General features: G+C 29.2%; 1 protein-coding gene and 1 non-coding gene across 2 annotated transcripts; one reads left to right on the top strand and one right to left on the bottom strand.

Annotated features, from left to right (window-relative positions):
• The first annotated feature begins 6,619 nt into the window (after positions 1–6,619).
• On the top strand, positions 6,620–9,908 carry LOC100500390 (50S ribosomal protein L9, chloroplastic). The gene is made up of 6 exons (NM_001250378.2): positions 6,620–6,804; positions 7,003–7,130; positions 7,890–7,935; positions 8,298–8,395; positions 8,477–8,524; positions 9,396–9,908. The coding sequence occupies exons 1-6, from the start codon at positions 6,652–6,654 to the stop codon at positions 9,514–9,516; spliced, it is 594 nt and encodes a 197-aa protein (NP_001237307.2). The 5' UTR covers positions 6,620–6,651; the 3' UTR covers positions 9,517–9,908.
• Positions 9,909–10,345: 437 nt separating this feature from the next.
• TRNAV-UAC (transfer RNA valine (anticodon UAC)) lies at positions 10,346–10,418 on the bottom strand. Its single transcript has one exon. It is a non-coding gene; the product is annotated as a tRNA-Val (tRNA).
• Positions 10,419–13,592: the final 3,174 nt, after the last annotated feature.

Genomic DNA, 13,592 nt, shown 5'->3' with positions numbered 1-13,592 from the left:
AGAGGGACGTTCTTTATATTAAGTGGCAGAAGCAGCCACATAATAACTTTGGATTTTTCTATGTTATGACTTATGGATGGCAATAGATTAATCTTTGCATATACTGAGTTTACCACTTTATAAAATCCTAGCTTTTTAATAAATTTTATTAATGCAATATATTCTTATTATAAAATTGATGAAATTCTAAAATGTAAATGGTAAGATCTTGATATATTTGATATATATGGTCAAGTTTTATTTTTTGCCCCTACATAAAATGATCCATTTCCCTTATGGATAGGTTTAGGAGTTTAAAAAGGTAAATGATGAATGTAAACTCCAATTTAGTGTGGATTGCAAGAAGAGAGATAGAAAGAAAAAAAATATAAAACATAAAACAAAAGATGTGATAAGTGTATGAATATTATTATCTTAAATAAAATAAAACCTGATTTGAACTAGAAAAATAATAATATTTGTATATAATTATCTTTATTTTGTATTTTTTTTCTATATATACATATTTTAAAAATATATTTCAAAATTAAAGAGCACAATTTTTTGTTATCTCTTTTAATGTTAAAAAAAACACTTTCTTAATTATTTTTAACTTAATTTAAGTATTTTTTTTAAGATCAAGACTAGACACCATTTATGACATTTTTAAAATAAATTTTACATCTTAAGTATTGTAAAAGATGATTTTTAAATAATTTTAATAAATTTTAAATTTAAAAAGGTTTCATTTAAAATTGTTTTAAATCTAGACAGCAAGTCAACTGGGAAGGTATAACCTAGAAAGTAGAAACTCGTCCCCACTTAAGACCTCCCTCGTATGAACCCAATATCACACATAGCAAATGAGAGAGATAATCCAGTTTCAGTTACAACTTTCATTGGACTGCACTCATCATTATATTTTTTGCACGTTAATTATTATATTAAATCCTTCTGTGGACCTTTACTATTTTTTGGTTTTATATATATATATATATATTGTCTTGTCTAGACTTAATTTTCAGGCTGTGTTGTCATGTATGCCCAAGGTTTGAACTTTGAAGGGTTCGCATGGACAATCTTTGTTCGTGCATGTGACAGCGTCAATGCGTTTTGTTAATTTGATTTGAATTTATGAAGAATAAGTTTATTAAATCTTCTTTTATTATTTCTCTTATTAGTTAAGTATAAATATTAAATATGTGTATATATATATATATATATATATATATATATATATATATTAAATCTATTTAGATTTTATTTAACAGTACATTCTTTTGTGTAAATTATTAAAATATTTATAAGAAGATTGAGATTATAAAATTGCTCATCTATAATCTATTAAATTAAACATCTAGGGTGGCATATATATGCATGACATCACTTGACAGGAACACAATGACCAACAACCTATACTCATGCCGCCTTGGCTTTTTGCTTGGAAATGGGAGTGTGATTCTTTTAATTTCCGAAATCCTGACATTGCACTAATATATACTAAGTCAATTTTTTATTTTGTTAGGATAATGGCCTTATGAAGCACCTCAGTAAGAGCGTGATTGGAACCGCGTTTTTATACCACGTCCATCACAAAAATCATGTTAAAAAACTTCAACAGTTCAATGACGACGCAAGCTGTGCTTATTATTGCTTGAAATGGATGTGGAAAGAGAATGGTGATCCTTGTTGCAAAACACGCACTAATTAAAATGTTATACTTCTTTAAGTAATTATTCTAATAGTCGGTTTTAATCAAATTTTAAACTGACTTGTATTAGTGTAATCTCAATATTTAAACTAACTACTCATTAAGTAAAATCCTTTTTCTATGCATTAAAATAATAGATAACTTGAAAATTAAAGATTATCTCTTGCGAAGGATAAATATGATTATGGAACGAGTTGATGACAAGTTTAACTTATTTCACTTCAGAAAAGCAAAGCAAGCCAAGTTCACACTTGAGTTTTGAGTTTAAAAGAGATGGTTTTAAAAATTTTAAACTCAACCTCATCCCTATATATTCAGTTATATCAGTTTTGGGAAACCGGAGCATTACGTCTTATTTTTAACCATTTTAATTTGTTTATACATTTTTAGATAAATTATGAATTAAGTTATTAAATATATTTTATTCCAGATAATATATAAAAATAATAAAAAAGAATAATCAACTTACAAATAATTTTTTCAAAATCAAATTACATTTTTAGTAAAACCTATAATTTTGAGTTTGTTATTTAATTATTATTATTATTATATGAATTAGTTACCAAATTAAAGAATTAATTTATATTTTTAATAATTATAAAATAAAAAGAATTCTAACTCTAATTATTTCACTGTAAGTATCCGTTTGATTCTCAAAATTCCAAGGGATAGGACATGACAAAAATAATTGTGCTTGTGTTTGATTTCCAAAATGGATGTGGTACAAAACAAAAAGAAGAAACAAGAACAAAACAAAAATTTTAAATTTTGTTACTCACTGTATCATGAGTACCTTTTTGTTCTAAGTACAAAATACTCGAAAGATATCCATACCCTTATCTCTCTTATTTTTCGCCCATATTTTCTCTCCCCCTCATGTATCGTCCAATATCTCGCTCTTACACAACTGTATCAAAACCATGCTTTTGCTTTTCTACTCGTTTTTCTCTATGATTTGAAAAATTGGAAGAGCTGCATGTTTTCCACCGTCAACCTCTCTCTATGCCAATAAAGTGAAGCAATAGAAGGATTCAAATTAAATATTCAATTGAATGGGGTATTGGAGTTTTTTCAATTGCAAATAAGTGATACTGGTACCAATTCTTCAATTGGAATTGAAATCCTCTCACGTTAATTTCTTATATCTCTTTCCTATTCATGGTAATTGAATTTCTTGAATTGAAATTAACCCGAACAATTGCTTAAATAATTGCGCAAGATGAGAGAGTTAAATTAGTGAATCCAAATGCTAATGATATATATTATTTTACAATATATAATAATAATGTTAAAATAAAATTATATTTAATTAAATAATTAATATTAAAATAGATATTTTAGTAAATTTTATATTATTTTATTTGTGATTTCCATTATTTATCAAACAATGCACAACATAAAAAAGTGTTCTATAATTCAAGGGTTTGTCCTGTAATGTTCTTCTTGTACTGTAACATGTATAACTTCTCTTTGTAATAACAGTAATTATCTATTATATTAACAATAAAAAAATAATTAAAAAAGAAAAAAAATCTCTTTGACAAGAATTTTTACATAGTAGATGTCACAGATGATGAATTTATTTTTAAATTGTGTCATCCTATTTCCCTTTTTTTCACTTGTCTATAATAATTTATTGATGAATCATGAATCTCTAATTTTCAATTGTATCCTTTAAGTAATATTTTTTCTTATTTTCTTTTTTTTTTCTCAAAAATGGAAATTTGTGGAAGTACTTTATAAACATATGTATAAAAATAACATATTTCATTTAGCTTCTATATGCTCACCATAACTAGTTATTTCAGTTTTTTACTATCTGTTTTAATTATAACTTCATCTCTATTTATTGGTCCGAGTAAAATACGGCTTATTTGATTTGTAATTTTGAAAGGAATAGTAAATTTTGGAATAAAACTTTCTATAGTTTCTTACTATGTCAATTTACAATTCTTGGTCATTGAGATTCATGATCAATACACATTAATGGTTAAGGAAAGATATAGCTTTCTTTTTACCTTTCAAACAAATAAAAATGATTGAAATTTTTCTATTTGGAATGTGTTAGGTTTAATTTCCATTACTTTGGCTGGATTATTTGTACCTGTGTATTTACAATACCTACAAAGTGATTAGTTGAATTTTTGATTAATTAATGTCTCTTTTTTTGTGGATTTCCTATTTATTTTGTTTTAATCCTAATCTAAAAGGATTAAATTCAGACTTTTTAATGTTCAATTATTTCATTGTAATTATCATTTGAACAATACAAGAATCATGTGTAGGATTTAAATCATCATACTATGTAGGATTTAAACCTACAACATTGGAGACCCACATTCTATTGAATTGAAAGTGGACCTACTTTGCTATCAGGAAGGATATGAAATAGATAGTTGAGCTTGTCTTTGCTTAGAAACTCTATGCCCCCTATATATATATATAGTAAGGCATGCTCTCAAAACTAGATTCACTCGTTCTTGACCTTGGCCATTAACCATCTTAGACTCCAAGTTCGCTCCCTTTCCAAAAAAAAAAAAAACAATACACCTATGATTACACTAAGATTTATTGGTTTTGTTGCTAAAATATAGGTATTAAATCCAAAACTTTCAACGGATGACCAGATCAAAATACTAGTTTTATTGTTCATATGTTATGATTTGAATATACCACACCAATTTATTGTGTATGAATGATGAGATTCTATTGGTATAGAGTTACTCATTTTCTTTTCTCTGACAAATGATCAGAACTTTATTTGAAACCTTTTACAAATATGATTTCTATATTATATATTGTCGTGCCTAAGGGTATATATGTTGGTTGAAATAGATTTTTCTTTTTTTATCAATCAAAATCTCTTCCCAAACAATCACTCAGTCATCTCTCTAAAAGCTAATTTATATTTTATCTTTATTCCACTAAATAGAACATAAACATATAAATTGATATCCTTTATATTATCTATCCAAGGTAAAGATATCCCACGTGAATCTGTTTGTTGAGTTCTTTATCTGGTATGTATATTGGTGAATAATCTAGCATGACTTTTGTGAGGTAAAAAAAGTACCCATTTTTAAGCTGTTTATGGCCAAAATCCCGAGAGTTCTCTGGACCTAGCTCCACTTCCAGCTACTCACAACTTTAGTGGAGATGCTGGAGAAGAAAATTAAGAAGTTGCATGAGCGCAACACACCCTAAGTGTGTGTGAAAGACAAGGGCGGGGTAGGTCATATACATGTGTAATGGATTCAATGACTTTGGATTTGTTGATTTTGGTGACCTTCTCTTATTTTGAACTAATAGATTAATCTAATGGTTCAATTTTTTTACTTGTTATAAAGGTATTTTAATTTAATTATTAATTTAAAATTTTGTATTATTTTTAACTTTAAAATCATAAAAATATTACTAAACGTAAGGATTAACTTATACAAAATATTATTGGGAAAAAAAATTACTATTCATAGTTATCCTACTATCTCAAGCGAGATTTGTCTCTCATAAAAGATATCAATGGTTAATTTGTATAAGAAAATCCGTCAAACAATTTGTAATAATTCTTAATCTGTTAAAAATTCTATCACTAATAAATTTTCAAAATTTCTGACAATTTTATACTGTGATTTCCTCCCTCTCCTTACAACAAATTAAATGACAATTTGGACAATATTTGAGATTCCTGATTAAAGTGAAATAACTTTGTATCAGTCCATCTACATGCTCAATAATATTTTTTATAGTTTTATAATAAAAAATAAATTATTAACTACATTAAAAATATCTTTTATAACAAGTGAGAAAATCCAGACTATTAGATGATTTTAATGGTCCAAAATAAGAAAAAGTCCCAAGAGTTACCAAATCTAAAGTCACCGAATCCAAATCCATATATATGATCCCGACTTAAGTTAAACCGAGGTTTATTTATTAAAATCAAGTCAAGGTCGCTCAAATATTACGAGTTTAGATTTACTTATCATACTACATGTCATCTCTAAAAAATATAATAATTAGTAAATAAATCGATAATGATATTCCAATCATTTAAAACAATGTTTTAAGAATCGAGAGTGAGAGTAATTATCCAACCGATGGAGACATTGGGTTAATGAATCACTGATCGAATTGAAGTTTCATTGGTCAAATTGGTTTGAGTGAGTGTATTTTTAAAAAATAACTAAGCAACTAACCTAATTTAATCATTCAATATCCTAAATTTAAAATAATTGTCATTATAAAATACTTAATATCCTAAATAATAACCAATGTTCATATCAATACAAGTCCATAAATAAGTTTCAAACACAAACAAATATCCAATATCTTAAAAATAATCAAAAGTTCACAAAAAATAACATAAAAACAATTCATAATTTTTTATTTTTTTAAAAGAACACTATTTGGTTCAACCAAAGACCCACCATGTTTTAACCAAAGACTCGTTGAGTTCAACCAAAGATCTATTCCAATTCAACCTAGAACCGGTATGGTTCCAATCAAACCAGTCAGACCAATCAATCCGATTCAATTCTTAAAACACTAATTTTTTTTAAAAGAAGGCATAATGATAAACAAAAATCAAATTAATTGTTGACCCGATCGTGACAATGAGTTAATGTTTGTTTGGTGAAAGTAGTAAATAAATAGTTGAATCATATGAATCAATATAAATAACATAAAATATAAAATATAAGTATATGTATTAAATATGTTATAACTTTAATAATTAATGATGAGAATTTGGTGGTAAGTTGATTCACTAATTAAATTTGAGGTCTTGGTTTAAATTTTGAGTGTATAAAATTTTTTTTTATAAAATAATTAAGTTTACCTTTTACATTATTTATTTATTGATCATTCTAAAATCTAAAAAGTTCTCATTTATTAATTTACGACCTGTAACACCGGAAAGAGATAAGAAACACAGAACGTTGTGCTTGTTCGCAAAACCATCAATGGCGTCAGCATTATCTTCTCTCTCTTCCACGTCTTCTTCACTGTTGCAGCACAGTTTCACCGGTAACTCGAAGGCTCCTATTACTCAATTCCCCAACAAAAGTGCGCGCTTTTCGGTCTTCGCTCAAAAGAAGGCAAAGAAACTTCGGAAGGTTGCATCAACATTCTATCCTCTAACGCCATAAATCAAACATTTTCCGTGTTTTTCATCATTACTTGGATGTAAATTTTGAATTTTGTAGCTTCACAGCAAGTGGGTACACTTGGTTTTTTCTATGGTGTAATGTATTTGCACTTTGCAGCATGTATGTGTGTATATATTCACTTGGTTTAACTATCTGTGAAATCAGATAATTTTGAAGGAAGATGTGACTGATGTAGGAAAGCAAGGGCAACTTCTTGATGTGAGGGCTGGCTTTTTCAGAAATTACCTGCTTCCCATGGGAAAGGCACAACTTGTTACTCCCCAGCTACTCAAGTAATGTATAATTAAACCATCTAGGTTTTATATAACTTTAATTTTTATATAAATACTTTTTACATTTCAATATTTTTGGACCAGTGTTTGGAATTTGCATTTACATGACCCTGTTAGTGGTAGAAATAATGGTTTGAAACCCGAGTAGGTTGCTTGGATAAGTTACTGTGAGGGCTTATATGTCATTGTAGTGACATGGAAAGTAAACTTTGTCTCTGTGAAGAGCTCGTTTGAACATATGATTTATATGTGTGTATAATCTGAGGAAACTTTTAAGACCTTGTGGATTTGATTGGAGATGAACAGAAAGATGGCTTAGAGTTATTCATTAAGAATAAATAGGAAGTTATTTTTATTCCATCCATGGGCTTTGATGTTTTGGGTTGGACAGGGTTTTTGTGTTTTCTGTTAAGTGTGGTGGTTCCTGTTGTATGAGTTCAATAATAAATGCTCATGGATTACCAAAAGAAAAATTTGTTGTTCTCTTTCACATGAGATTGCTTTTGTGCGTTTTTGATGATGAAATAATAAAAGTTCCATATTCGTGAGTGTGACAAATCTTTCTTTTAGTAATTCCTGCGTTTCTTTGTTTCAGACTCTTTCTGTCTGTTTCTATTAGAGAGATGATAGTTGGAAATTCAGGACTAGCTATTTCTATGTGCAGTGAGTGACATATAAAACTTGTTGTTTGCCACAGTTTTGGACTGAGTTTCCCTTGCATTGTCTTTTGAACTCTTCATTTTAACCTTCTCTCCCCAGGGAAATGAAGATAGAAGAGGAAAGAATTGAGGCTGAGAAAAGACGGGTAATTTTTCCTTTCCCCCCAATCCCTACTTGGGTAAAATTTGTCCTCTGGTAATGTGCAGATAAGGTTGTCATCAGTGAATAGGATTAGGAATGAATGCTATGCTGCTAAGCTCCATGTGTAAGCCTTACATCAAATTCTGTAAGCTTGTAACAATGAGTTCAATATTGGAGAATGTAAATTCCTTTCAATGGTTATCCCCTTAGTAAATTTGCATTTAGTAAATTGCTTTCTTTTTCGTATTGGGTTATCTGCCTAAATTTAGGTCTACTTTCATACTATCTTCTGAATCTATTAAAGTATTTTTCCTTCTACACAATTTTTGTAGTCATATCATGGTAACTAGGTTTACATTTCTGTAGGTAAAAGAAGAGGCACAACAACTTGCTCTAATTTTTGAAACTGTTGGGGCTTTCAAGGTGAAGCGTAAAGGTGGTAAAGGAAAACAAATTTTTGGAAGGTAAGATTGTCCTGCACAATTATTAAAAGTCAATTTATGTCCTTGTATGGATTTTGTGTCTAATGTTTGCTTGATTTTTAGTGTAACTGCTCAAGATCTTGTTGACATAATCAAGGCACAACTTCAAAGGTACAATCTTTTCTATGTACAGAAATCTTTTACTATCCTGTACAATTACAGTTTATGCCTTTTCTCTAATGTGGCTAAAATATGTTGAGTTTCTACAGTTTGTGACAAATTTCAGTTAGATGTTTATCATTTCAACTGGCTAAATGCAGTATGCTTAATGCGGGTGATTATTTTTTATTCTATTCTACAGCCTTTTAAGATTTTTGAAGGTTAATATTGAGATATTGTCTTGGATTGAGTATTTGATATGATTTATTTATGGAATATGAACCAAATTGCCAAAATATTAATGCACTCATCCAATATCAGATGCTAAATTTAGTGAAATTCCTATTATTTTGGAGCATAATATGCTCTACATGATACGTTGGTATCCTCTCTGTCATTATTGAAAATGCATTTCAGTACTGTCTATGATGTTACTTTTTCTTTTCCCTTTCAAATTGCTAGCACAAAATACAACATAATTGAACTTCATCCATGTAAGTGATCCTTGCATAATTCTATGGATTCCTTTGGATGCATTTCAATTTATACAATTTTCTGAAATTTTAGAAGAAATTTGGAAAGCTTTTTAGCTAATTTCCAAACTGGCTGGACTCTTCAATTCGTAAGCTACTTGATTGCCTTTTAGGTGATATCACTTGAGCACATCTGATTTATCATGAACTTATACGCGGTTCAATGTTCACATGTGAAATGATCATCCTAGTTCTCCGAACCTGTTGTCGGAGCCCTTATAAGTACATTCCACAAACCAAAATGAGGGAAATGAATTGTTTTTCCCATATTTATTTCATATCTGTGATTTGAAGTCTGATTGATTAATTGCTCTATGATATATTGTCCATTTTCTGTGATTCATTTCTAGGGAGGTGGACAAGAGAATTGTTGATCTTCCAGAGATCAGGGAAACAGGAGAATATATTGCAGAGTTAAAGCTTCACCCAGAAGTTACAGCTAGAGTGAGGGTGAATGTTTTTGCTAACTAAGCATTATTATGTTCTAAAGTTCCTATATTAAATGGACAGTTTGGAGCTAGCAACTTGCATTGGTTCAAGGTGCATAACATCTTATGATAAATCTTCAGACTTCAAGCTTCAAGCAGTCTGTATCCTGTAGTCTTGTAATCATACCCCAGGCTCGGATGAGGAAGGATTCCTAATGGGAACTGTTGCTTATTTGAACATTTTTGTTTTGTTCATACCCAATTCTTGAATATCTATTCAATTTTTAGGACAATGTTTGTAATATACTATGTTGGTGGTAAAAGATTTTTTTTCTTTTCTTTTGTCCTTCATTGGCCTGGTGAGTAGAAAAACGGAATATAAAATTAACCTATGGTTTTCCTGCATCTTGATAAAATGATTAGATTTACATAAAATTGTGAAGGCCTTTGATAGACTCAACATTTTTGCCCGTTGTTGGAGAATGGAGATTAACAAACATGCTGAAGATTGACATTGAGTGAATGACTGGTTAAACTATGCATTACCACAGCGATTGTCTATGTTGTTATGCTCATCCGAAAAAGAAATTTCTCTTTGAAATTGCATCGTTTTCCTTTCAATCCGGGTGATTTGGAGCAAGGAACAGGGACACCATTTAGTTGGTCATTTTATTAAGCAACCAATTCATTTGATTAGAAAAATAAGAACGCTTATTACTGAGGTAAATTCCTATTTTTGTTGGAGAACAGTATCGATGTAGCATTGAACTAAAGCGCCAAATATGTGTATAGCAATGAAAACAAAACAAAGTAAAGAAAGCATTTACAAAATATGTATAGAAATGAAACAAAAAATAATAGAAAAACAGATATGTTGCTGCCCAGGATCGAACTGGGGACCTTCAGTGTGTAAGACTGACGTGATAACCACTACACCACAGCAACTTCGTTGAAGATAAACATTTTTTTTAATTTTTAAACTTAAATAAAAAAATTCATTGTTTTGAGGTCTTTGGATCCCTAATGAGACCATGAAATATTTTTATAAGTTTTGACTTTTGTACTAACTTAGGAACTAATTCTCATTCTAGTTTGAAACTAATCACACTTAAAACTCATTTTCCTACAAACTCAACATATATTATCATAAATATTTGATAAAGGTTGTCGGGTTGAATTTAAACATTAATTTTCAAAACGAATAACTTATATATCCTTCAAGAATGACAACAAGTACATTTAAGATCCATATTTTTAACACTTGCCAGCAATTTTTTATGTATGTCCTTATTCATTATTTAATCAGCACTTGACATGTTTTTCTTTGATTTTTACCGCCACAAATATCTCAATGCGTACATTCTTTCTTCTTCAAATCTTATCCAAATTTTGCCCAACTCTAAGAAAACTACTTTATGTTGTTGGTATATCCATAATTTTGTCAGCAATGTCAAAAACTACGTACTCAACAGTCATCTCACTTCTGGTAACTACCTTATAAAAGCTAACCAAACCCCAAACCAAGGAAGTGGATCTTTAGTATCACATATTCCACAAAGAAACACCACCAACTTAATGAAAAAGAATGGAAATTAGATTCACATTTATTGTTCTGTCATGGCATACCAAACACCGATTGGCATCTTAATGAATGGTTTTGGTTGTGATATTTGGAAACTATAAAACCTTATTGATGGTCAAGACTGAACACCAATAGGGGATTTGATTAAGCAAGTGAATTGAAGCAATTGATTGGTCTAGTGGAAACTAATTTAACGCTAGCAACGACACATAGAATTTAAGGCCGGCCAAATGTCTACTTTTTCTGGTTATGGGGTTACAAGTAGGGACAACAAGGCCACATAGTAAACCAACTCATGCATTTGAGGCATTTGTCTCTATCACCAAAACGTGAACGATGCTATCGCAACACGTACACATCTTGTCCATGAGAAAATGATATCAACTTCACATAAATAACACTGCATAATTGAGTCTCTAGTTCAGTTAATTTCCTTCACAACTGGATCTGTTAATTCCATCACAGCCATCCAGCTGCACGTGTAGTTTGGAAAGCATGCAGGCCAAGTCACTTAGATAAAAAAAATTCTTAAATCTTACCAATATACTGTACATCAAATTCTACAACAAAAAGTTATTTAAGTTTAATTAGTGTTTTGAATTTAAGTCTCAAATATATATACAAGTACGTCTACCTAGTATGTCTACCGGAGATAGAACTTTACTACTGAGGCATTTATAAAATCTCATCCGATCCAAAATAAGATTGTCTTTCATAAAAAATATCAAATATATACTATAATCTTCTTTTGTATTAATTATTTTTTTATTATCAAAATATCTTTAATTGTTTTATAATAAATGTTATAAATTAAAAAGATAAACACATTCTCTCTTCTAAGGATTGAAGTAGAAGACTAATACATGTTAATCAATTAGGTAAAAATAATTAAATAAAAAGAGAAATGATATAAGGAGTCCTAATAATTTTAACAGTAATTTTAAAAAAATAATATAAATTGTTAATATTATTACACATGTAATTTTTAATCATATATTTCTATTTAACACTTGATAAAAATGTTGTCAAATATAAATAAATATAATTAATATGTTTTTATGACATTTTATTAAGTTTAATAGTGTAACAAATAAAGTTACTAATTAAATTAACTAACTTTTTTAAAGAAAAAAAGAATATAAATTAGTTTATATATATATATATATATATACGGGAGAAAAGTAGTACATGGTGTCTATTAAAAGAGAGTAAGCAGCAATACACACACTCTACAAAATTAATAAAACTAATAATCCTCATTCTTTTTCATCAAAAGGACACTGACATCTCAGCAGATACCATGGCCTTGTCTCGTCGTGCCTGGTATTTGAGTATGGCCAATTGGAGTAAGCTAATTAGTACACAACCCCATGATATCTTGTTTAGGAAATTATCTCTTATACAGAAGAAAAATCGTAGTTTTCTTCATTGAGAAAAAAGGGGGGAAAACGGTGGGTCCTATTAATTAAGATAAGGTTCATGCGATTACCGCTAAGATAACATGAATTGTTGAAATGAAGATTACTATTATAAGTTGCGTGGCCAGAAATTAAAACTGGCCTTTTAGACTGCAATCAAAGTAATGCTTTGTGATATTTGAGAATAATTAATATGATAAATAAAGTACAATTTATATAAAGGAGAATACAAATATAAAATGGCAGGTTACAGGACATGAAGGGAACCTCCCCAACTACATGTGCTAATGTCAATGGGTGATATCTTCTCTCATATTTCTTATGCATTCGAACACCTCACGCAATATACGTGTCCACATGCTTCGCTTACCAGAATTCACAAAAACGTGCACATAACTAACTTTAGATAAAGTGCCCACTGCATGTGACTTTAAAGTCTTCCATCTCTCTCCCTCTCTCTGCTTAATTTAAGTTTTATCTCTCGCTCACTCATTAATATATATATATATATATGCCCCTCTCTTTCAAACTATAATACAAATTAGACAAATACCAATCAATATGCTTATTAAGAATTAAAAATATTATCAATAAATATACTAACATGATATAATTATAGATAACTTGTCCTTTAAATATGTGATCATAATTTTAATCTATGACTTATGCGTATGGTAAAACATTTCATTTCTTGGGGAGGTCAATCCCTTGAATAAATCTTAGTATTTGAAAAATTAATCATTTACTCTTGACTTTCAATCCAGAGAATCATTTAATTCATAAAAGAAAAAAATATATTATCAATATAATTTTTTTAATAAAATGTTTTATTATTCTTGTTTTTTTTTTCGCTATACTACTGTAGGCAGTCAAAAAGATCATTTATTTATTCTTTAACCAATGTCTTAAATACATTATACAATTTAATAGTAGAACTATTTATGTATTTCATTTCTCATTAATTATTATTTTCTGTGGAAGAAAGAAAATGAAATTGATGCTACTGATACTGTCCTTTTCTCATCTTTCGTTATGTGAACTACATAAATAAGGGTCATGAAGTTTATAGCTACAAAAAAGAGTAGATAAACAGTACTAAACGAGTGGGTGATGGGTCCA

This window comes from Glycine max, chromosome 12 (assembly GCF_000004515.6).
Source record: "Glycine max cultivar Williams 82 chromosome 12, Glycine_max_v4.0, whole genome shotgun sequence".
Lineage (NCBI taxonomy): Eukaryota > Viridiplantae > Streptophyta > Magnoliopsida > Fabales > Fabaceae > Glycine > Glycine max.
The sequence above is the reverse complement of the archived record's forward strand: the minus strand, read 5'-3'. Positions and strand labels throughout refer to the sequence as shown.

Bases quoted from the DNA above. Each gene is read 5' to 3' on its own strand.
- LOC100500390 (NM_001250378.2), top strand. From the start codon at position 6,652: ATGGCGTCAGCATTATCTTCTCTCTCTTCCACGTCTTCTTCACTGTTG. The intron at 6,805-7,002 runs GTTGCATCAACA...CTGTGAAATCAG, and splicing joins AGGCAAAGAAACTTCGGAAG to ATAATTTTGAAGGAAGATGT. The intron at 8,525-9,395 runs GTACAATCTTTT...ATTCATTTCTAG, and splicing joins ATCAAGGCACAACTTCAAAG to GGAGGTGGACAAGAGAATTG.